The sequence below is a fragment of the Dermacentor variabilis genome, chromosome 10, assembly GCF_050947875.1.
Source record: "Dermacentor variabilis isolate Ectoservices chromosome 10, ASM5094787v1, whole genome shotgun sequence".
NCBI classification, from domain to species: Eukaryota; Metazoa; Arthropoda; class Arachnida; order Ixodida; family Ixodidae; genus Dermacentor; species Dermacentor variabilis.
The window spans coordinates 3,806,081-3,827,461 of record NC_134577.1 but is presented as its reverse complement, the minus strand read 5'-3'; the positions used below and the strand labels follow the sequence as shown (position 1 = coordinate 3,827,461).

Below are 21,381 nucleotides of genomic sequence, written 5' to 3'. Positions count from 1 at the left end.
TTTTACCTTTTGTATGGTCGTGACCCCACCTCGCCCTTTGACATGTTGCTACCTTTCGCAGTACAATCACCCAGCACTGGTTACGCTCGCGATGATATTGACTTAGCCGCCCAGGCCCGAGAAGTTGCCCGTCATCGCCTCACAGTCTCGCAAGCTTCTCAAAAGCGACGCTACGACCTTCGGCACCGAGACTCCCATTTTTCACCTGGTTCCCTTGTCCTTCTCTGGACGCCTTCACGTCGCGTCGGTTTGTTGGAAGAACTACTTTTCTGTTATTCTGGTCTGTACCAGATCTTATGCCAACTGTCCGACGTGACATACAAGATCGCCCCAGTTGCTCAGCCTTCAGTGCCTCCCAGCGATGTTGTTCACGTCGCCAGACTCAAGCCCTTTCCCCCCCATTAAGTGAGGCTCTATAACTTGCACTGGGATGGAGGTACTCTGCCGGGAGGGTGATGTTACGGTGAAGGGAAGGAAGAAGTTGAATTAGACTAGAGGAAGACGAAGTCTGGCAGTTGCCTGAACATCATATACCTCAGTTGTAAATATACATTATTTTACACTCATAGGCCTGCTTCCTTTCTGCAACATATAATATTATAGGGGCATGAATGAAGCCCTGTGCAACTCCTGAAATTACCTTGCTGTTTGTCTAATGGTGGTTTCTGATAGCCGTAGACTGAAGGCGATTGGTTAGGAAACAATTCAGGAACATATGTATAGGTCAAGGGAAAGGCATGAAAGTTTAGCCATTAGGTGCTGATGCTAAATGCGGTCAAGTGCGTTTGCAAAGTCCATATAGATGATATTGGTTTGAAAAGAGGAATCCAGGTCTAAGTTAAGCTCAGTAGTAAATGCATACAATTGTGTCTCACATGAAATGGAACTCTGGAGGGCATGTTCTTTATGAAAAAAGGCTGTTGTCAACAAGATACTAAGCTACCTGTAAGTAAAGTATGTGCTTCGGTGGTTCACAGGTTACACCCTTTAGGTATATTGGGCGGTAGTTTGGTCTATCTGACCGATTACCTGATTTGTGCACTGAGATGACATTACCTATTTACAGTCATTTGGAATGAAAAAGTTTCTATGGACTGATTAAAAATGAACTGCAGGAATTGACTGGATACTTGTTTGTGTGTTTTAGAATCTTAGTAGGTATGTTATCTGGACCGGGTGCTCGTGACGTCTTGAGGTTATCCATTAGCTTGACAAGTCCTTTGCTTGTAATTATAATGAATGCTACAGTAAAAGCTTGTTAATTCACAACTCATTAATTAAACATATTGGATAATTTGAAGTAGTCGCCCCGGTTTGTCCAACAATGTATTGAAAAGCAATATGTAACGCATCCCGCTAACTCACACCGAAATCAACACCGTCACCAGTAATTCGAACTCCACGCCATCGTGAATGGAGAGAATGCTGGTGTGTGGCAGCACGTTGGCGACGATTGTCGCTGGGCAGCTTTGTTCTTTCCATCTGCGGCCGTCTGTTGCAGGCTGGCTCTCTCCCTGTCTCAAGACCTTCAAGGTAAAAATGCGAACGCGGCGCTGCATTTTTTATTTATTTATTAATTTTTTTATTGCGATAGCAATTATGTGGACACTCCAAGCGCATTTCTGCCGTCGGCGTCACCGTTGCCACGCATCTTACGCTGTATGTGCGAGTAAAAGCATGTGAGGAGAGCCGAGGGAGCCGACGATCATGGCTCAATCTCGCCTGGGCGAAAGGGACGAATGTGAAGAGGAAGCCCGCTGTCTTCTCTAGCATGTGACGCACCCAACGTTGCGAGGCGCCAGGGAGAGGGAGGGCTGGGGGGGTGTTCTCTAATGGCTGCTCATGTGGCGGCTGCGCGCAGTTGCGCATAGTCGCGCGGCCGTATCTTGAGAGTGAACTGCATTGGGGCGCAGTACCAGCCACCATGGGGCAGAATCCAGTTGCGGCGGCGGCTCGTAGCTTTATGCGTGCTGTGTGTTCTGGCCGCTTACTTTGCGTTGAAGCGATAGAAAGCACGAATGTCACTTCGCTTGCTGCTGTTGCCGTGTTTCCTCACGCCAGCGTTTTGACAGCGAGTGTCCGTAGTAATCGGGTGTCATGTGTTCATGCTTGCTGTGCGCGCTGACGCCATGCTTAGCATTTTAGTTAGCAAGCGAATATTTACAAGTTGATATGGCGGATAAAAGTTCCATCGTTGCTTCGTACCGCTGTCTGCTAATTTGCTATCGCAACCGATGCTTCGCCTTTCGGGCAAAACTGCATCTTTATTTCTTTCCTTTCTTTTTTAATGTCACATCTTGGAGGCTACGCTCTTTATGTACGAGGTGTTCCGCCGAGAAGCGGCACCAAGTAATGACTATAGCATGGCAACCGTGACGTTTATCGGCACTTGCAGTACCAAAAAGCATAGCCTTTGAGATTCGCGGCTGTTACTCAAAGGAAAGCATTGCTTGGATATGTGTTTGGATGTTACCTATGCGTATAGTGGAACTCGACAGCATGCAGCCAGTGCATCTACGAAAGTACAATGGAGACCAACATCATAGCAGGTTGTGATGCGTTTCGAGAGTGCATTTTAGAGCATTCTAGTTCCTGCAGTGAGCGCGGCGGGCGTCGCATGCGGCCAATCTTGGGAGAACTTCAGAATGGTTTCAGAATAGGTAGGCGTTTAGATGATAACTTATTTGTTCTTACTCAATGTATTGAAATATCAAAAGTAGAAAGCAGACTGTTATATGTGACCTTTTTAGACATTACAGGAGCCTATGACAACGTCGAACGCAACATTTTGTTGGATATTCTGGAAGGGGAAGGCTTAGGTGACGATTGTCTACAGATTTTGAGCGAGATTTACCTAGAAAATACCGTTTGCGTTGAATGGGAATGGATGAGGAGCAAGAAAAAAATTCATATCAACAAGGGACTGAGGCAGGGGTGCCCTTTATCCCCACTGCTGTTTATGATGTACATGGTGAGGATGGAGAGGGCGCTAGAAGGAAGTAATATCGGGTTTAATCTCTCATACAAACAGGCGGGTACAGTAGTAGAGCAGCAGCTCCCAGGTTTCTTTTATTCGGACGACATCGTGTTGCTAGCTAACAAGCAAAGTCAATTGCAACGTTTGGCTGATACCTGTGGACAGGACGGCAACAATTTAGGCATGAAATTTACTGTTAGAAAATCAGATGTTATGGTAGTCAATGAAAACAGTGAACACACAGTGGAGATACAGGGCCAGGAAATACCTCGGGTAACAGAATATAAATACCTTGGTATATGGATAAATGAAAGCAATAGATATATGGAAACACAGGGAAAAAAAATAACAGTGAAGGGGAAGAGAAATGCAGCCATAATGAAGCACAGAGTGCTATGGGGATACAATGGGCACGAGGTGCTTTGAGGTGTGTGGAAAGGTGTAATGGTTCCAGGACTTACTTTTGGAAATGTGGTCGTTTGCTTTAAATCAGGGGTACAATCAGGACTCGATGTGAACCAAAGGTCAGTGGGTCGCCTCGCATTGGCCGCTCACAGGAAGACTACAAATGAAGTTGTGCAGGCTGATATGGGCTGGACTAGTTTTAAAGTGAGGGAAGCTCGCATTAAAATTGAGTATGAAGAATGACTGAGGAATATGGAAGAAAGTAAATGGGCTGGCAAAGTGTTGAGGTATCTGTACAGGAAAAACATTGATTCACAGTGGAGGAAGAGGACTAGGAAGCTTACCAGTAAGTGTGCGGCCTGTAGGGTGGGCAAGACAGCAACAAAAAACGTCAAGCGGAAAGTCAGAGAGGCTGAATTAATCTCATGGGTGGCGGCACTGAAAAGAAACCTGCCATGAGTAACTACTTAGGAAAAAAAAACGAAATCAGGAAAGAAACAATTTATGATAACTGAAAGGGAAGTTCATTACTTTTCAAAGCGAGATCGGGATGCCTTAGAACACGTACCTATAAAGCGAGATATGAGAAGGAAGAAGAATCATGTGCTTGCTGCGGTAAAGCTAGGGAAACTATGGAGCATGTTTTATTAGAATGTGAAGACATCTGCCCAGCAGTCGATTTAGGCACCACTGGCCTCCTTGAAGCCTTTGGGTTCGGCGAGAGCCGGGGAAAAGTAAACATGTCTGCAATAGAGATTTGCAAGAGGCGACTAGAAGATTGGTGGAAGAAGAGTAGGAGACGACAAACAACGGAGGCGTAAAAGAACGAAGTACCCAATAGAGGCGAGAAAGGGCATCCATGTCGGAGTGCTTGCGGCCAGACCTTTACACTACTTGGATATCATACTCTTGCAGCCTCAGGACCCAGCGACCGAGGCAACCTGAGGGGTCTTTCAACGTCAACAACCAGCAAAGAGTGTGGTGGTCCGTGACGACGTAAAAGGGTTGTCCATAAAGGTAGGGTCGAAACTTCCCAAAAGCCCAGACTATAGCCAGGCACTCTTTCTCAGTAGTTGAATAGTTGGTCTCGGCCTTGGTTAGGCTCGCATAGGCAACAACATACTTGTTTTAGCCAGGCTTGCGTTGCGCAAGCACTGCACCAAGGCCCACACCGCTTGTGTCCGTGTGTACCTCCGTAGGTGCCTAGGGATCATAGTGCCGGAGTTTCGGAGGAGATGTGAGCAGCTGGCGTAATGTCTGGAATGCGTCATCACATTCAGGAGACCAGTTAGACATGTTGGTGCCAACGGTGAGAAGGCATGTCAAAGGAGCGATAATGGTCGTGAAATTATGCACAAAGCAACGAAAATAAGAGCAAAGGCCGATTAAGCTCCGGAGGTTCTTCAGTGACGTCGGTTTAGGGAATTCGGTGACAGCTCGAAGTTTCGCAGGATCAGGGAGGACGCTATCTTTTGATACAACGTGACCCAAAATTGTCAAGGTGCGTGCTGCAAAGCAAAACTTTTTGATATTCAACTGGAGACCAGGCTTCTTAAGACATTTCAAAACTTTGTTTAGATGAAAGAGGTGCCTCAAGAAATCTGAAACACGACAATGTCATCAAGGTAGCACAGACAGATGTTCCATTTGAGACCACAAAGTGTGTTATCCATCATGTGCTCGAAAGTTGTGGGCGCATTGCAGAGTCCGAATGGCATGATGTTAAATTCATATAGCCCATCAGGGGTGACAAATTTGGTCTTGGGATGATCGCATGCGCCCATGGGAACTTGCCATATCGCAGGTCCAGTGACGAGAAGTACTCGGCACCTTGTAAACAATCTAGTGCATTATCAATTCGGGGCAAGGAGTCGACGTCCTTTAGTGTTACTTTGTTGAGACGGTGGTAATCGACACAAAATCGAACAGAACTATCCTTTTTACGCACTAGCACCTCTGGAGAAGACCATGGACTTTGGGATGGTTGAATGACGCCATGCTCGAGCATGTCATTCATTTGGTCGTTGATTACACGACGCTCTGCTGCTGAGACATGATAAGGGCATTGTCTGAGGGCAGGCTGGGACCCAGTGTTGATGTGGCGGGAAACACTGTCCGTACGACCCAAGGCGTGTTTTGTGCAGTCAAAGGAAGAGCAGAAACTATCTAAGAGAGACAGAAGTTGTTCGCAGTGTTCGAGGGAAAGGTTGATGTCAACACATGAATCAAAGACCTCGGTAGTCAATTGGGAGCTCTTCGGAAATGGGGACATGGCGTCGAGCGAAAGTACAGAAGAGGAGCCTGGCATGTCCAAACACTCAGATGTGTCAGTGGGTTCGACACAGCCTAGGGACTCGTCACGAAGGAGAGTGAGCAGGTATGCGAACAGGTTGTGCTCTAGCATAACTGTTGTACCAGCGGCTATGTCAAGAACGGCGAATGGAATTGTAGAGGTTTGCAGTGAAGAAAAGTAGATGAGGGTGTGAACAGCACCTGGGTATCGAGCGCTGATGGACAAAACAAAGGGACCGCTGTTGAAGTGCTTGGCAGCAGATCAGTATTGGCGGCAACAAAAATCTTTAAGGGGGCAGGAGAGGTGGTCGGCAAAGTGTTAAGTACAGACAGAGCAACTTTGACACAGGTGCAGTCAACGACGGCACTGGCGCGAGAGAAAGTCCCATCCCAGGATTACATCATGAGAGCAGGAAAGTAGCACAAGGAATTCAATCGTGTAAAGTATGTCCTGAATAACGATCCTAGCAGTGCATGCGGCTGAAGGTTCGATGGGCTCCATGGTGGCAGTATGAAGTAGAAGGCCAGAAAGGGATGTGGTGAACTTCCTGATCTTACGGCAAAGCGTCTCATGTATGACGGAAAAGGCAGCGCCCATGTTGACAAGTGCAAATGTAGCGACTCCTTCAACTTTTGTTTCTACTATAATGTTTTGTGGCAATATCAGAGGTCTTGGGCATTTCGACAAGTCTGCAGCTGTTGCCTCCGAAGCTGCAGCACGTAGTTTCCCTCCTTGGAAGGTGGGCGACGATGCATCGGCGATAACAAACGGCGACACGGTGATGGTGAACAACGGCTACTGAAGTTCTGACAACTGGTCCAGAAGTTCGGTGACGTGTTCGAATCAGCATCTTAGTGGGCTGCAAGTGCACGTCGATCAACGACAACGTCTGGATGCGGCAGGCGGCGGAAACAAAAGCGCGCCACATGTCCTGCGAGACTGCAGAAGAAGCATATTGGCTAATTTTCCCGTGTGCACGTGGATCTTGTGGCTGGAATTACTGAGGGGGCATTTTAGGCACAGGGAGAAGTGCTGGGAGCGGTGGCGTCGTCAGATAGGGCAGCGTCATTCATCTAGGATGCGACACAACTTCAGCGTACATCAGTGGTGCAGCATTCAGAGCGTGCTGGTGGGCTGGCGGAAAAACTTCTGCAACCTGCTCGCGGATGGCCTGTTGCATGGCCAAGGACAAAGGTTGGACAGGCTCTTGGGTGAGAGGGAGCAGCAAGAGCTGGCGGGCTACCTCTTCACGAACGAAGGCTTTGATTTGAGGCAGCGGACACCTGTTACCAGTCTGTCTGGGAGCCGTTGCCAAAGTGGAAAGGGAGGCTGTGTGAGAAACAGTTTGGCGGGCAAGCGCGAAGTGCCTTAACTCATATTGTGCCTTAACTAGTATGCTCCAAAACTAACAATTCCTGCTGCAATCCTGCTCCAATGTGCCAAATTTGCTTCTCTCAGAGCTGCTCCAAAACTCCCTTGGCCGCTTCCGTCTCTGTTTTTCGTCTTTAAATCATGCGAGCTTTACAGTAACAGGCAGTTGCTTAGTGACTTTGTATCCACTGAACCTGTGCTCTCGTTGTATGTTCACATACTCAATTGTAATTCCAAGATGCTGTGAGCAAAAGGAAGCTATTTGTGCCTCAAATTGAGCTTATGTCTCGCTGTGCAGATCTTTGGTTCCGCAAAAAAAAAAAAGAAGGTTTGATCAGCACATGTGGTTTTCTGTATTAATGCATTTTTCGGTGAGTGCTTTGAGCTTGCAGACAGCTTTGCAATCAAGGTTTTAGCAGACGAAACTAAGGGTGGGTCTCGTGATTTGTTGCTGTTATACAACTTTTTCCAGTAATTCCACTCGCAAAGTTAGAGTGTTAAGAGAGTTCCAGACGGGATAATGGTGTTTAAAATGGTATCCTACGTAGTGGATTCATCTTTGGTGCTATTGGGTCCATGGTTCAGCTCAACGTCCCCTGCCATGATCAGCAAGAGGCTAATGAGATGGCCTGTAACACATTATGTAGATAGTCTGGCACAACAATTCTCGGCTAAAAGCAAACATATCAGGGGAGTATGCATGGTGCGTGGGGTAAGTAACGAACCGTTAAGGCTGATTCATGACCATGCTCGATGCATTTTCATGCTCAGGTTGCATCTGAAATAGTTTTAAACGGCTTAGGTGCAAGAAATGATATTCGAAGCACAGCATAAGAATGTCAGTTTGTTCATTGCAATAAAATAAAACACTTGAAGCTTTTCAAATAAATGATTGCTTTTGATATTTTTTTTGCCGTTCACTTAAATGAAATTTCTGATAAACAGAACACTTTCTTTCTGGACACGCATTGCCATTTGGTGGCACTGTCAACAAGTCCACAAGTGGCCTCCAGGACGAGCAACGTGGCATGCCGGTGCTTGCGAATGCTGGGAATTGTTTCCTTGCCTGCCGCACACTCCCTGGTACATACTTAGTGACCTAATTTTGCGGGAGGTTCATTGAAGGGTGGAACATACCCAGTGCATTCATGGCACAGCCTGCAAATGCATCGAGTTGCTCTGTGCTTGAGGAACCCTTGTGACGTGGGTTTGATTCTGCTCCGCATCAGAGGAATCTAAGTGTTTATGACTCGCTGCCATCCTGTCCAGGCAGGGAGGAGAGGGACATGGAGCCCTCATAAATGCGACGCAATGGAACGGCATCGTACCACCGCGAGCACCCGAGGCCCAACAACCTAATGTGCTAGGCGATGACGTTTACGTCTGAGACCGCCTATATTACTGGTGTGGGGAAGTGTTGTCACATGGACGTTTACAAAATTTCGAAAGCTTTTTCTTGTTTGTTTGCTTTTGTTCTTATCGTAAAAAGGACCACACAAGTCCCAGGTTTCTTTATATGCTGCTATTGGTGATTTCTCAACGTATTCCTCAACCTTTGCATTGGCACCTTATTGATCAAGTAAGGTAAAAAGTGTTAGCTCATTAAACTTGTTAATTAAGCTTGTTAATAAGGGAAAAAGAAACTCTACTAGCATTAACAAAAGGTCACTGACATAGAAAGGGCACTGTTCGCAGATAGCCCTTGGCTACTTATTTCTTGGCCACATTTAGTTGGCACATCCAGTATGTAACTTAATAGGGGTTCCAAAGAAACTCGTATTGGTTCCCTTTGTATCTTCATGCTACAGTCTGGTGGATGACAATTTTTTCCTGTCATGAATTTTGCTCGTCTTGCAGGCTTTTGCAGAACTGATTTGTCGTAACCTTATAGTGTTCTGCAAAGTCAAAGAACACCGTTCCTTCATCTGCCTGTATTTCACTCATGTGACCTTTGCCAAGATACTCCAAAACTCATTTACTGCTTCAAAGCAGATAATTCATGCTATGTACATGCTCCAAAGTGCCAAATTTGCTGCTCCCCGAGCTGCTCCAAAACTTCCTTGGCCACTTCGATCCCTGCATCAGGAAGCTGACTGTATGTCCCGCCATCCTGTGACCCCTCCGGACACCGCAGCCATTGACTCTGACCTCTGCATCATGTCCACCCATGCAATTTTTTCATGACATCACATGAGCGTCGACTGCATGGTGTGTCTGTCCGCGGCCTTGTAGCGGTGAGGGTCAGCGGAGTCAATGACAGTACGCACGGCCACGCAAAGCACCTTCGAGTTCGCATGTATTCGGCTGCGACATTCACTTCAAGAGTGCCCCTTCCTTCTATAAGGTTGCTGGCATGCTGTGCGCTCAACAGTTGCATGATTATTAAAAAATTGCAAAGGTATCTCCAAGTTCCTTCACATTGCCGACAAACAGTGCTGTGATCTTGTTCTGCGCACTATAGTTGATTGTTTAGGAACGGTTACTCCTGATCCTTCCCTTTGCCTATTCTGTATTCTTGATGGAGCCCTTTATAGATACAACTTGCTGTCTTCAGCAGGGCTTCTTTATCCCCTTGATATTCTTACAGAACCTTTATTTTGCATGGGCCTCGACCTGTTTGGCCCTTTCCTGATGTGAACAACTGACTACAAATGGATTGCTGTTGCCACACCATATGCTATGCCATTACTCGAGCCCTGCAGGCCAGTCATGCCACAGACATAGCGAATATTTCTCCTGCACAACGTCCTCTTACACCATGACGCTACATGACAGCTCATCGTGTATTGCAGACATTGTTTCTGGTCTACGGGCCATGACGACATCTTCTGCTCATGCTCTACTGAGCATCAAGTAGCCACAGCTCATCATCCACAAACAGAATGACAGAACAGAACGACTTACAGAACGACTTAATTGATCACTTACTGATATGTTGGTCATGCACATTTCTGCAGACCATTGGAACTGGGGCATTGTTCAGCCATATGTCACCTTCACATATAATTAGTGCCACGAGGAAGAGGACTAGGACGGGCAAACCAACGACAATGAGGCTGAAGTGTGTGTTGTTGCTACAAGTACTTCCGTTGCCACGTTTTAAGATGTCGGCCGTCTGTGTTCGTGCCTGCATTCATAAACAGCACTTGTGCTTGTTTCAGCCTCGCAGCAATTATATATTAGGCAGACTTGCTGTTGCCTAGATATGTTTAGACACAGGTTTTTGACTCCATTGCATTATGCAGTATGAGTTTTATCATTTCAAGTAAGAGGTGCATCTAGTCAGGTGTTGAAATGTTGATGGACACAGTGGAAACGAGGTGCCTGCTTTCTCCCTGTGTTTCAGGTGAAGCTGTTCCTGCTCCAGAATGTGGGGATTGGCATGGGGGTGGCGCTGCTCTTCCTGATGGCCAAGTATAGCGAGAAGATCAACTTTGAATACTTCTCGAGTCTGCCACCCGGAGTGAGTGTGGCTGCAGCGTCGTTTGGGGGAGCACACGATGATGCCAGGGCTGTCTTTGGGGGCCTAGGCATGTGAGCCGCAGGCACCACTTGGACTGTGCCTCGACACAACACCGTCCAGCTGGACAAAAAGGGAAATAGAGAGGTGACAAAGATGTGTAAATTTCCTGCATGGCTCACAATGTACAAACCAGCTCAGCAACAATTTTCTTCGAGTGCGGTTAGCATATTTGGGGAGCCCACTTCCTACTTGGACATTAATTAGGTGAGTTGACATGACCTACAGTGTCACCTTTTGCACGTTGGCACTTTTGCATTGTCGAAGTTCTTGCTGATTTAAGGCTTAATAATGAGAAAAGCTCGCCAGTAAGCTTAAAATAAGAAAGTTCCATAACTGCAGGCAACATGGAAGAGGCTTCAAAATGTTTGAATATGGCCGCGTGGTGTTTACCTGATCTTTTACCTGATCTGTGGCAGGTCAAGCAGTACTGCAGTAAGCATCCACGAACCAGCTGTGCTGTTGCATTTGTGCATTTGCTTTGTGCTTTTACATGACGTGTTTTCTCTGAATTTTCTGACAGGCTGAGTTTTTATACATCACAAGTGCTCGCACTTGAAACATGGGCATGGCATGTTCAATTTTTGAGATTCTACAATGCAAAATTACATGGAAGCACAGAATATGCTTCAACATTTGCATTTTTGAGTGTTGTGAAAAGTTAACACAAATAACCACCTTTACCTTATACGACTCTGTTTACTGACATTTTCACTACATACGAACTCCAGTTCAATTTCACACAGATTTGTGATTTTCACGGCCATATTATACTACCATTAAAACTGGCATTAGTGAACATGGAATAACTGCATGGAAAGTTTACCTACCTTGGAAGCGTATGCCGATATGTGCTTTTAAAAACATCTTGTGACATAGTTGTGCTGTGGAGTACATCAGCTGCTGCTTACACTGCTGGTTGCATAATTGTGCTAAAGCGCACCATAAGGGCTCACACTCGGCTGGTCTTACCTGCACAGCCAGAGTGTTGACCGTGCCAGGGCATCAGCTGGGGATGGCTGCATCACTGTGCTACTGTTTTTCGTCTATGTGCCTGTTGTGTGAACAATAAGGCACTTCTCAAAGGGACTGGCAAGTGAGATTATGTTGCATTTTAGATGATAGTGCTTCATATTGATGAAAACAAGCAAGTTTTTCCCTTCACCAGCACATTAGTGTGTAATTACTTAGTGCTAGTGCAAATAAGTTGCAATTTTTTGGCTTCAAGCAAAAAGAAAAACTGCTTCTTAGATGTTGCTGTAACCATGCATTAAGGGCAAAATCAGACTGTCTCTACAAAAATACAAATAAAACCTGTCAAAAGTACATGCCTACTAAATGCAAACCTGCTGTCCAGGTTTTATCTCCTTTTGGTTGTCAGCATCAATGCTACTTCATTCAGTTTTATAAGGTACATTTTATGTGCGAGAACAGTAACCAAATGCCACCAGTACTGTCACCGGCGGCATCCTGTGACCTGAAATGGGTGCTGCTCAAGATTCCAGTAGGTGAAAATTATGTGAAAGCAATCTTTGCATGCTTCCATCATCTAAAATGCTTTGGGGTCTTGTGAGACAATGTGCACCCCTCTTTTTATGCAAGTGTTATGTGGAAGAACCTTTGGGTGTGCACACTGTCATATCTGGTTAGGAAAGAGGATTGACACTAACAAGCTGCGGCTTGCTTGTACCACATAATACATATTTTCTTGCCTTCAATATAGCCGACTTAGGTGACCCCGCTTTTTCTAAACATATTGGGAGTATTGACATGTGTGACTATCTGTAGGCAGGACAGGAATGTTTGTCTCATGCAAATTTATGTAGCTGAATCATTATTTTCTAGTACTTAAAATCTTTGCTGTTTATTCTTTGATAATTTTGTGCATCCATGCTTTATTTAAATTAGACTTGCACTGTATTGGAGGAACACAGAGTGCTTCTGAGGTGTCATATTCACTGTGACCGCCCCTTGAAATTTGTCATGGAGCCAAAACCAAACCGTATGTGTGGTTGACTGTGCAACACTTCCCAAAAGCTTTATGTTGCCCGATAATGTTCAAACTTTTGTGGTTGATGATGTGCATGGTAAGTTGATTGTGCCCTGCTCACCACTTGTACAATGCTTCCTATAGTTTTAGTTTCCCAATTGCTCTTGTAAAATCATGTGTAAACAGTGTTATCTTGAGCACCAGAACATGTTCCACAGCATGGCCCCATGGAGGCTGTCCCATACTGCTAATGTCCCCTCCCGAAAAAAAAACTGCAGCCACGACTGGAAACTCCTGCTTTTTGGCAGAAAGTAACAGACCAATTTGTGTACTTTGAGGTGGTGGCTGTGCTATTGTGGGTGCATGTCACCTTCTTAAAGCATGTCAAACCAACCAGCCTACATCAGGATGCTCCTGATTTCAGGGCATCTCTGGCCTTGTGGAGCTTTCTGCACCTCTTCGGCCATCTGCATGTGGTGTCTCACTTGGAATGCTGGCTGAATGCTTTGACACAATCGTGTCACTTTCAGTATTACTCACTGCTTTTATTATTGCATTGTAAACAGACACACATATACTTTTTTTTTCACTGTACAGAAATTTCAGAAAGTTTATAAGCTGTGAAAATGTCTGTCTATAAACTGAAGATGTGGTGAGACAGTAAACTTAGCTAGTCAAGAAACAGCCTTGCCATTTTCACTTCTCTTCATCATTCTTAGTGTAATGTGATCACTGACAACCCTACCCTGGGTCCAGATATTACTAATTTATACCATTATTTATCTGTTTATTGGTTGTACTTAACAGTTAAGGTAGCAACAGGTGGCATGCGTTTATTTTGCTGTTTTTTACTTTGTCAAGTTCGGACCTGGTGTGATGATTTGCTATTCTCAAGGAGGTTAGAGAAATGTCTCCGAATGGCCAGTGTAGCAGCTCTTCAATACACTGTGAGTCCACCATTCTCAGAAATGTGCAGTTTGTGCCATTCTTCGTGGAAAGGCCAACTTGTGCTGCTTGCATGTGTGGCACTTGGTAATACGCTCAGGCTTCTCTTGAGGCTCAACTGTTGCCTGTCTAAGGGCATGAGACAGTTAAGTAATGTAAAATGTCTGAATTTTAAAATTTTGACTGAAAAGGAAAATGAATTTTTTTCTTATCTGCTGCTGTAACCAATCAGCATGTGCTGCAAATTTTGCTTTCTTCCATCACAGCTTTTTTGCACATCATAGGTGGCAGTGGTTATTTTGAGACATGTTAATTGGTTCATGTGCTTGTTACTGAAGAAGCATGACTTGTCAGCATGCTGTTTGATATTAAGACTTATTGCCATTGATGTTCTATGATAATGCCTGTTTTTGTAACAGTGTAACCATGTGTGTACATTCTTGCTTTGTTTTCAACTCATTGCTAAAGTTGGCTTTACACTGATAATTATGTCACATCTAATGCATGTGCATTACTCTGATCATTGTGCATTTTTTCATTGGCCTTACTTTTTGGCTGTTTGCCCCATGCTATGTCTTGTAGTGCTGAAAACCATTTTTCCAAGGCCTTTGCTATGTGGTGCAACTACTGGTTCGCAGAGTTTAGCCTTTTTCCTGGAGATCTTTGTCATTTGTGCTTTAAAGGAGCTGTGCTTGCAAGGATAATAATTTTGCTTTGAAGTTATCATAGCATGTCCACAAAATTGCTGCGAATATTACGATACTGTGTGTCAGACGCAGATGAAGAACACTCAGGCAATGACGCCATGTAACTATGTTGCGATGGTGCCGTAAACAGTCATGTTTTCTCTGCCCCCTTCTAGATGATGAAAAGATGTTGGGATCTCCACTGTCTGTGGTTTAGGTATTGCTGGAGCTATTGTATGCGTAAGTTTTGAACAGACTGGCACGATCTGGTAGTGAGTGACAAAGTTGGCAGGATACTAATATTGTGGCCTCCGAGATTGAGTGATGCGCGCAGTCATGTGCAGCCCGATCTCATAGGCCATGGTAATACAAGCTGCAGCTTGGTGCATCAAGTTATGATGTCATTGGGTAGTGAAACTTGACTGACTTTCTTTTCTGCCTTACTCAAGAGTTGAATCTCTGAAAATAGACAGAAATCATTGAGGACGATTTTCCATGTCGAGCTGTAGCTTTTTGGCATAAGCTGCTGACAAGCTGGAACGTTGATATCTTGCCTGTCCCATCCCATCTTCGGCTTGTCGCCTCCCTCCACAGTGGTGCTGGTTTAGTTCGACCCGGCTGGTGACATCAGTGCCAACCGATCTGGGAGCTCCTCTGCGCCTGGAATGTCTCTTTTTCCTTTGTTCTTTTTTGCAGTTAGACACACGATCCTTCTAAAGTTGGGGAAGTAGGCAAAGAAAGCATTAAAATGTGTATCTACCTTCGTTGGGAGTGCTTTAGTTTGTTGAAAGCTATTTTAGGCGCTGCTATTGTGTAAAGGGGTAGCAGAAGAATACTGTTGAGTCTCTGAAATGTTTTGTTTAGTTCAAGACTGCCACTAGCTAAAATGTACACAAGATTCGCAGGTTTTGAATTGGTTTTTGAAAACCAGTGGCAATGTCACGTAAGCGATAAAGTGGATAGCTCTCAGAATGACCTTGAGCTGCCTGCAAAATGGCAGGCATGCTGAGAGGTTATAAGCGAAGCAGAATTGGCTGACAAGGTATCAACCAACATACTTAGGTTGTCTTGCAAGCTACGCTTGCAGCACTCGTGATGGTGCGTTTCCTTTCGTTTCCCTGATAATGTGGCTTGGCACCTGTGTATAGCCCCTCATTCTCACGCTTTATCGCATGCTGGAATTAGACACATCATTGTGCCAGCATCTCTTTTCCTTTTAATAAAATGTGATAAGAACTGTGGTGTAGGGCTAGAAGGTGGCCTTAACACCACAGCTGAAAGGAGGCCAATAGTTAACAAAAACACAGGAAAAGACGATGGATATGACTAGCTCCGCAGCCCTCATCAAGTAACATGTAGTGTCCCAGGCAGCACAAATGCATCCAGAGAAGTCTCTAAGATGTCTGCATGAGGCTGTCCGGATACCCAAGGATGTCCCAAGCTTGTCCAAATAGTCTCCAGAGAGGATTGTCCATTGAGAGCAGGTATGGGGACTGTTATTTGCATGTTGTTCCAATACCTTTTACGGTTAAAATTGGATGTACATTGAATCTGGTATTCCTTGTTTAACACTGATGCTAGAGATTAATAGTGCAGCAACTTACCTGGAACAACTAGAAAAATATGTTTCTTATGAGGCATTCATCCTATTCAAAGCCAGATGGTAAATATGCATTGTGAATTGCATGAAAATTTGAGTTTTATAGCTTATTCACCACATTGGGATCCCAGTCAACTCCTTGTAAATTATTTATGGACAATTATTTTAAAGCTGTGTAAGTGATGAAAGGCATCGAGACTGCTATATACACATCTTCTGTGACATACTAAGTTTAAATTTTGGCTGGTTCCATATTTTCTCGCATGCAGACACATTGGACTAATACATGACTTAGTATATATATATATATATATATATATATATATATATTCCATAATTCTGTATTTTATATATTCTATTCTGTAATGCTTCACGCAATTTCATCTTAATCTGCCAGTTGCAGCTGCCCAAATCTCTTCAACAGACACTGAGCTTATAGGACTTTACATAAATGTACACAATATAGCCGTGACAAAACGTGGCTGCAACACTGAGATTCTCGAGTGGTCATTTGTAGGTAATTTCACAAATATATGTCTATAATTTAATCCTAAAGTCTGTATACTACAGGGTGTACTTGTGAATATTTTATTTGGGAAGTACCCAGGACATATTAAAAAGGTCCTTAGAAAGATGAGAATGTTTGGACAATGTGAGAATGTCCTGAGGATATTTGCTTATGTCGGGGGAATTTGTGATGCTGTGTCAGCTGACTTCTGTGTCCGCTTAATTGTAAACAGTGACAAGGTTGACAAGTGACACAGCCAGCAACATAGCCTGTGTCCGAAGTGGCCGTATGACTGAGGTGAGAACACGCAGCTGCAAGCCGATGTCAGTGATGAGACATAATTATAAGAACAGCCAGCAATGCAGCCCTCCTACCAGGCCGTTGGAACACGCAGGCCGGCACCAGTAGAGCAGCATGCAGGCGCCGGTTATGAAGCTCACAAGCAGTGAAGCATCTGAAGCGGCTTGGGTACGTTCTGGCACTGCTAACAGCAGTGCTGGAACACACAGCCTCGGGAATGAAGGAACCAAATTGGAAGGACACAATTCAGATTTGCAATACCGTAACTCTTCTAAACGCTTATCACGAGGTTAGGGTTGTGCTCGGACATGACAGCACAAGCGTTCTCAAGCTTGGTCTTTGGACTGGGCAGAGAGTGGCATTTAACACTCAGACAAGCATTTCTTGGTCATTTCAAAGGCAGTTTCATTTTCTTCGAAGCCCTAGCTACTAGCATCGGCAACTCTAGCAGGGTAAATAAGAGTCACAGCATCTTTTAGGTGGAAGATGCCTTAATCGCAGCGGGTATATTGAAGCATTTGCAAAGTCTTGGTTAGATGTTGGTCAGTGGCAAAACAGACCCTAAGACTTCCTAAGGCTTCACTCTCCTTAATGTGCAAGCTTTTTACTTCAGGGAGGATTTGCCACAAGGCACATGGGGAGTAAAAGGAAATTAAATTAATGTATCAGTTAAGATCGGCATAAATCTGTGAAAGTATTTTTCTCATTCATTTTCTAGTGCTGTCATGAATATTTGGAATTTGCAAAGTAAAAGTATGATGCATTGTTGTATGGAAATCCACGCAAACCTCTCCAAGTGTCTTGCAAGCACACAGCTTAGCTCGAGCATGAGTGCTTGCTAGCCTGATTGTGGTGAGTACTGTCTCAGAATTGTGAAAAATCATTGGTTTAGCGCTGCACAAAATCAGCTAGGCTACATTTACCTTGGTATTTTGTGATGCCAATTGTTCCACAAAGTTGCTTTCTGCTTGTTTAATAATTCATGAGGAACATAGGCATGCTGAAATCCAGGCGATGTCAGTCTACACATCAGACATCGCTGCCATGATGTTACATTCATGCTAGTGCTAAAGGCGAGCATATATATGTAGCTTAGGTGGCAGTTAGTAATTGTGGTTCCTAATAATAACTTAATTCAGGGGAAAATTTTATTTGTGCTTACATATTGAGGCCTTGTCTGTTTAAATATAATTGTCACAGTTTGACATTTTTTTATTTCTCAACAAGCTCTGAGCTGGTGCCATAGAGTTGCATTTTGAATTTTGGAACTGATGGCTCCTAACTCATAACGCCATTTATTGAGAGGAGTGGAGACTATGGCCAATAGAGTGCCATGTTTCAAGGCTTCGTTAAAGCAGGTCTGTGTATTCTTCCTCCGTGGCATCGTGTTATGTGATGCATCCAGATGTGCCAGTGGTTATACTGGCCAGAAGTTGATTTCATGTATTTTTTTTTTTTTTGGCTGTAAACACAGTGTCTTAAAAACTGCATTGGTTAACTGCTAAACCTGGCTTTGCTGCAGTGAGCATGGCTGAAGAACAGCCATATGGGGGTGGCATAGTGCACTGGCTATTGATGAACTGAAAGCATAATTGGAAGAGCAGATGTGGCCAGCGCATTTGATACTTCTCTGCCATGTTGCATATTGTGAAGCCATGGGTTGTTCATGAAACGTCGGGCGTTGGCGATCTTGTGCTCTTTACACAGGTTTGTGACTACCTAGAGGGGTGCCACCTTTGTTACCTCATGTCTTTTTGTCTTTATGAATGGTTGTATGATGTCTTTGAATTCTCCTGTCTTTACCATTTCTCATGAATGGGCATGAGAACAGCTATGACAGCTTTTAGGAGCAGTGGAGACACAAGAACAAGTCTACTCTGTTTTCTTTCCTATATGTGTCCAGAAGCAGCTTTAGGGGTTACCTAGAAATCTTGTAACTGGGTGGCTTTAAAATGACACATATATCATGGTAGTTTCATTTTCTTCTAACTGTGTTAGGCTGTGAAACATAAACAATTCCATGACCACTGTTGTGCATAATTGTGCTGTTCCCCGTGGTAGCATTTGAGGATGTGCCTTACACAGCTCTGTGCCTAGGTCTGTCGAACAGCCTGCATTTGATAGTTTAATATGAACAGCTGGTTGTCTAAACTCACCAAACGGTCTTGAGCGTCTTTTTTTTTTCTCTGCAATGTATTTTTATGTCAATTAAATTCTAATATGTTGAAATGCCCTGCTGAAGATTTTGTTAGATATTTTTTTGCATCACTACCAAACTGTGTATGTGAGTATTCAAGTGGCGGCAAAAAGTGCAGTTGTCTACTATTGACTTTTGAAGGTGAAGTAGCCAGCACCTGTTTGAAAACTGTTTTCACTACCTGTCATCTAGGGTGTTGGTTTCAGTCAGCCTGTTTGTGCTCATAGCTGTTATATGGAAGCCGACTGCAATTTGTTTTCGCATACATCTAGGCTGTAGATGTGCTTGCACAGTGTTTGTAATATTTGTGGGGGAAGCATGTTGTTGAACTTAAGATATTTCTGCTCACAAACACTACCTGCATTGCTTGTAGCTCCTAAGACATGTTACATTTAGTGTTATCAAAAATAGTGGTGTAGCAAGTTGCCTTAGTTTCTGTTAGGCGTTTGCAAGTTTTTACTGTGAACAGCAGTTATGAGCTAGGAAACTGGCAGAAATTGACAAAGTTTTACTGATCCACATAGAGAGAGAGAGAGAGAAAAAAAACATTTATTTGTAATCGGATTGGGCGACTTCCTCGCAGGGTGGAGCCCTTAGTTCAGGGCCCTATTGGCTCGCGCCACTCTGCGTGCCCGCCGGATCAGCCGTCGCTGCTCTTGCGGGTCTGAGCTGGTCAGCGCAGTCTCCCAGGAGGAAGGTGAAGGTGAAGGAATAGGGGAGTAGCCCGGAGGGTGTGGACACTCCCAGGTGCAATGATATGCTGTGGGCTTTGCTCCACAATAGGGACAGTATGAGGGATATTGTGTGGGGTGGAAGAGGTGAAGATAAAGAGGCAGGGAAATGAATTAGTTTGAAGCTGTTGCCACACGATGGCATCTTCTCGATTAAGAGAATTATGTGGTGGAGGGAAGTGTCTCCTGGTATCTCTGTAATATTGTAGAGTTTCAGTGTAGTTCAGTGTTTCTGTCGGTGCATTGTCTGGGTTGGACAGCTCTTCCAATGGCGCCCGGTTGGCGAGCTCTCTGGCTACCGCATTAGCGCGTTCATTACTATGGAGAGAGGCGTGTCCAGGCGTCCAGACGATATGCATCCTGTGTAACGCTGTGGGGTGTAATGATGTAAGGATGCGGTGTGTGTAGGGTGTCACCCTCCCTTGTGCCAAAGTCTGCAGGCGGTCTGAGAATCAGTGACCACTGTGATAGGTCCATTCGGCGCCGGCATGGTTGAAGCGTGTACGATGGCTAGGGCAATAGCAGCCTCTTCCGCCGTGCCACTGTCCACAGTGTTGAGCGTGGCCGAAGCTCTCAGAATGTCTGCACTATCTAGTACGACTATACATAGGGCACGTTTCTGTGGGTAGCAGGCCACATCGGTGTATAGGACTGGAGTGTTTGATGTGTCATCGCCAAATAGGCGAGCCAGGGCTTGTGCTCTTGCCTTTCGTCGACCTTTATGACGGTCAGGGTGCATATTCCGGGGAATTGGGGCCACGTGAATTTTATTGCGAATGCTAAGCGGAAGAAGTGTGCGGTTTTCCTGTTGTGGTCTTCAAACCGAGCACTCTAACTACTGCTCCATGTTTGCCTTCTAGTGTAATCAGCCATAGGTCTGGAAAAACGCTCAACATGTCAAATTAGTGAGTGAGTTGTGCTGACCATTGCACAATAGGAAAGAAAAAAAAGAGACTTCTGCACAATGGGTGCATACACCCTTGGTGGGAGCAAAACGGGTAAGCGGTGAGAGGGACCCCTCATAACTGCTGTTTGCAGTAGTTCAGGGAATCGGAGTTAGCGCTCGTCTTCCAGTGATTTTTTTTTTTGTTTCTTTGCAACTGTGTGGCTTTGGTGCTGTTTTCACTGCGCCTGTAGGTGTTTCCAGCTTCTCCTGCACACGTGACAGGATTTTATAGGGACGAGGACATATCATACATTAGCCACAAAGTAAATGCTTGTGGCCACTCGGCAATAAAATGGTTACACCAGTCAACCTTGTCCCTTGCCAGTTGTATAAGGACATAATGTGCACTTTGAACTTGGGCGACTAGATTGTGCCAGTGCTAACGACTAGCCTGTACTTGTGCAGTGTGAGGATGTGTGGCTTGTCAAGTGTGTGAACAGTTGCATAACTTTAGTTTCTTGAGACTTAGGGCTGATTTATGTTCAAACTGCATGCCACACCAATTGCCTACCACGTGCGTACAGTCGTGCAAAAAATTGCACATGTAGCGCACTACATAGCTACGAACTGTTACCGCAACAGTCTGATACGTAGATCTTGTCTAACGAATACTAATCTTATGCAAGTTCGTTGAACAATAAATTCATTTTTCCTAAGGTTCACGCCAATTATGGTAAGCAGAGTGTCTATTCTTCGTCCATTTCCTTCTGAAACATGCTATCTCCTAAGTGACAAAGTTTCATTAAGACGATGAGCAAAACATGAACAAGGCGAATGCAGGAGCCAACGTTTTGACAAGTGGACTTGTCTTCTTCAAGGTGACGTATGTGTCACCTTGAAGAAGACAAGTCCACTTGTCGAAACGTTGGCTCCTGCATTCACCTTGTTCACGTTTTGCTCATCGTCTTGAAT

The 21,381-nt window shown here is 44.7% G+C and overlaps 1 protein-coding gene across 1 annotated transcript in view; it reads left to right on the top strand.

Annotated features, from left to right (window-relative positions):
• The window catches only part of LOC142559731 (metal cation symporter ZIP14-like), a 154,642-nt gene extending 133,505 nt beyond the window's left edge, over window positions 1-21,137 (top strand). The window contains exon 9 of the mRNA XM_075671319.1: window positions 10,393-21,137. Within this exon, the coding sequence (XP_075527434.1) occupies window positions 10,393-10,584 (192 nt within the window). The 3' untranslated portion in view covers window positions 10,585-21,137. The remainder of the gene's footprint in view (window positions 1-10,392) is intronic.
• Window positions 21,138-21,381: the final 244 nt, after the last annotated feature.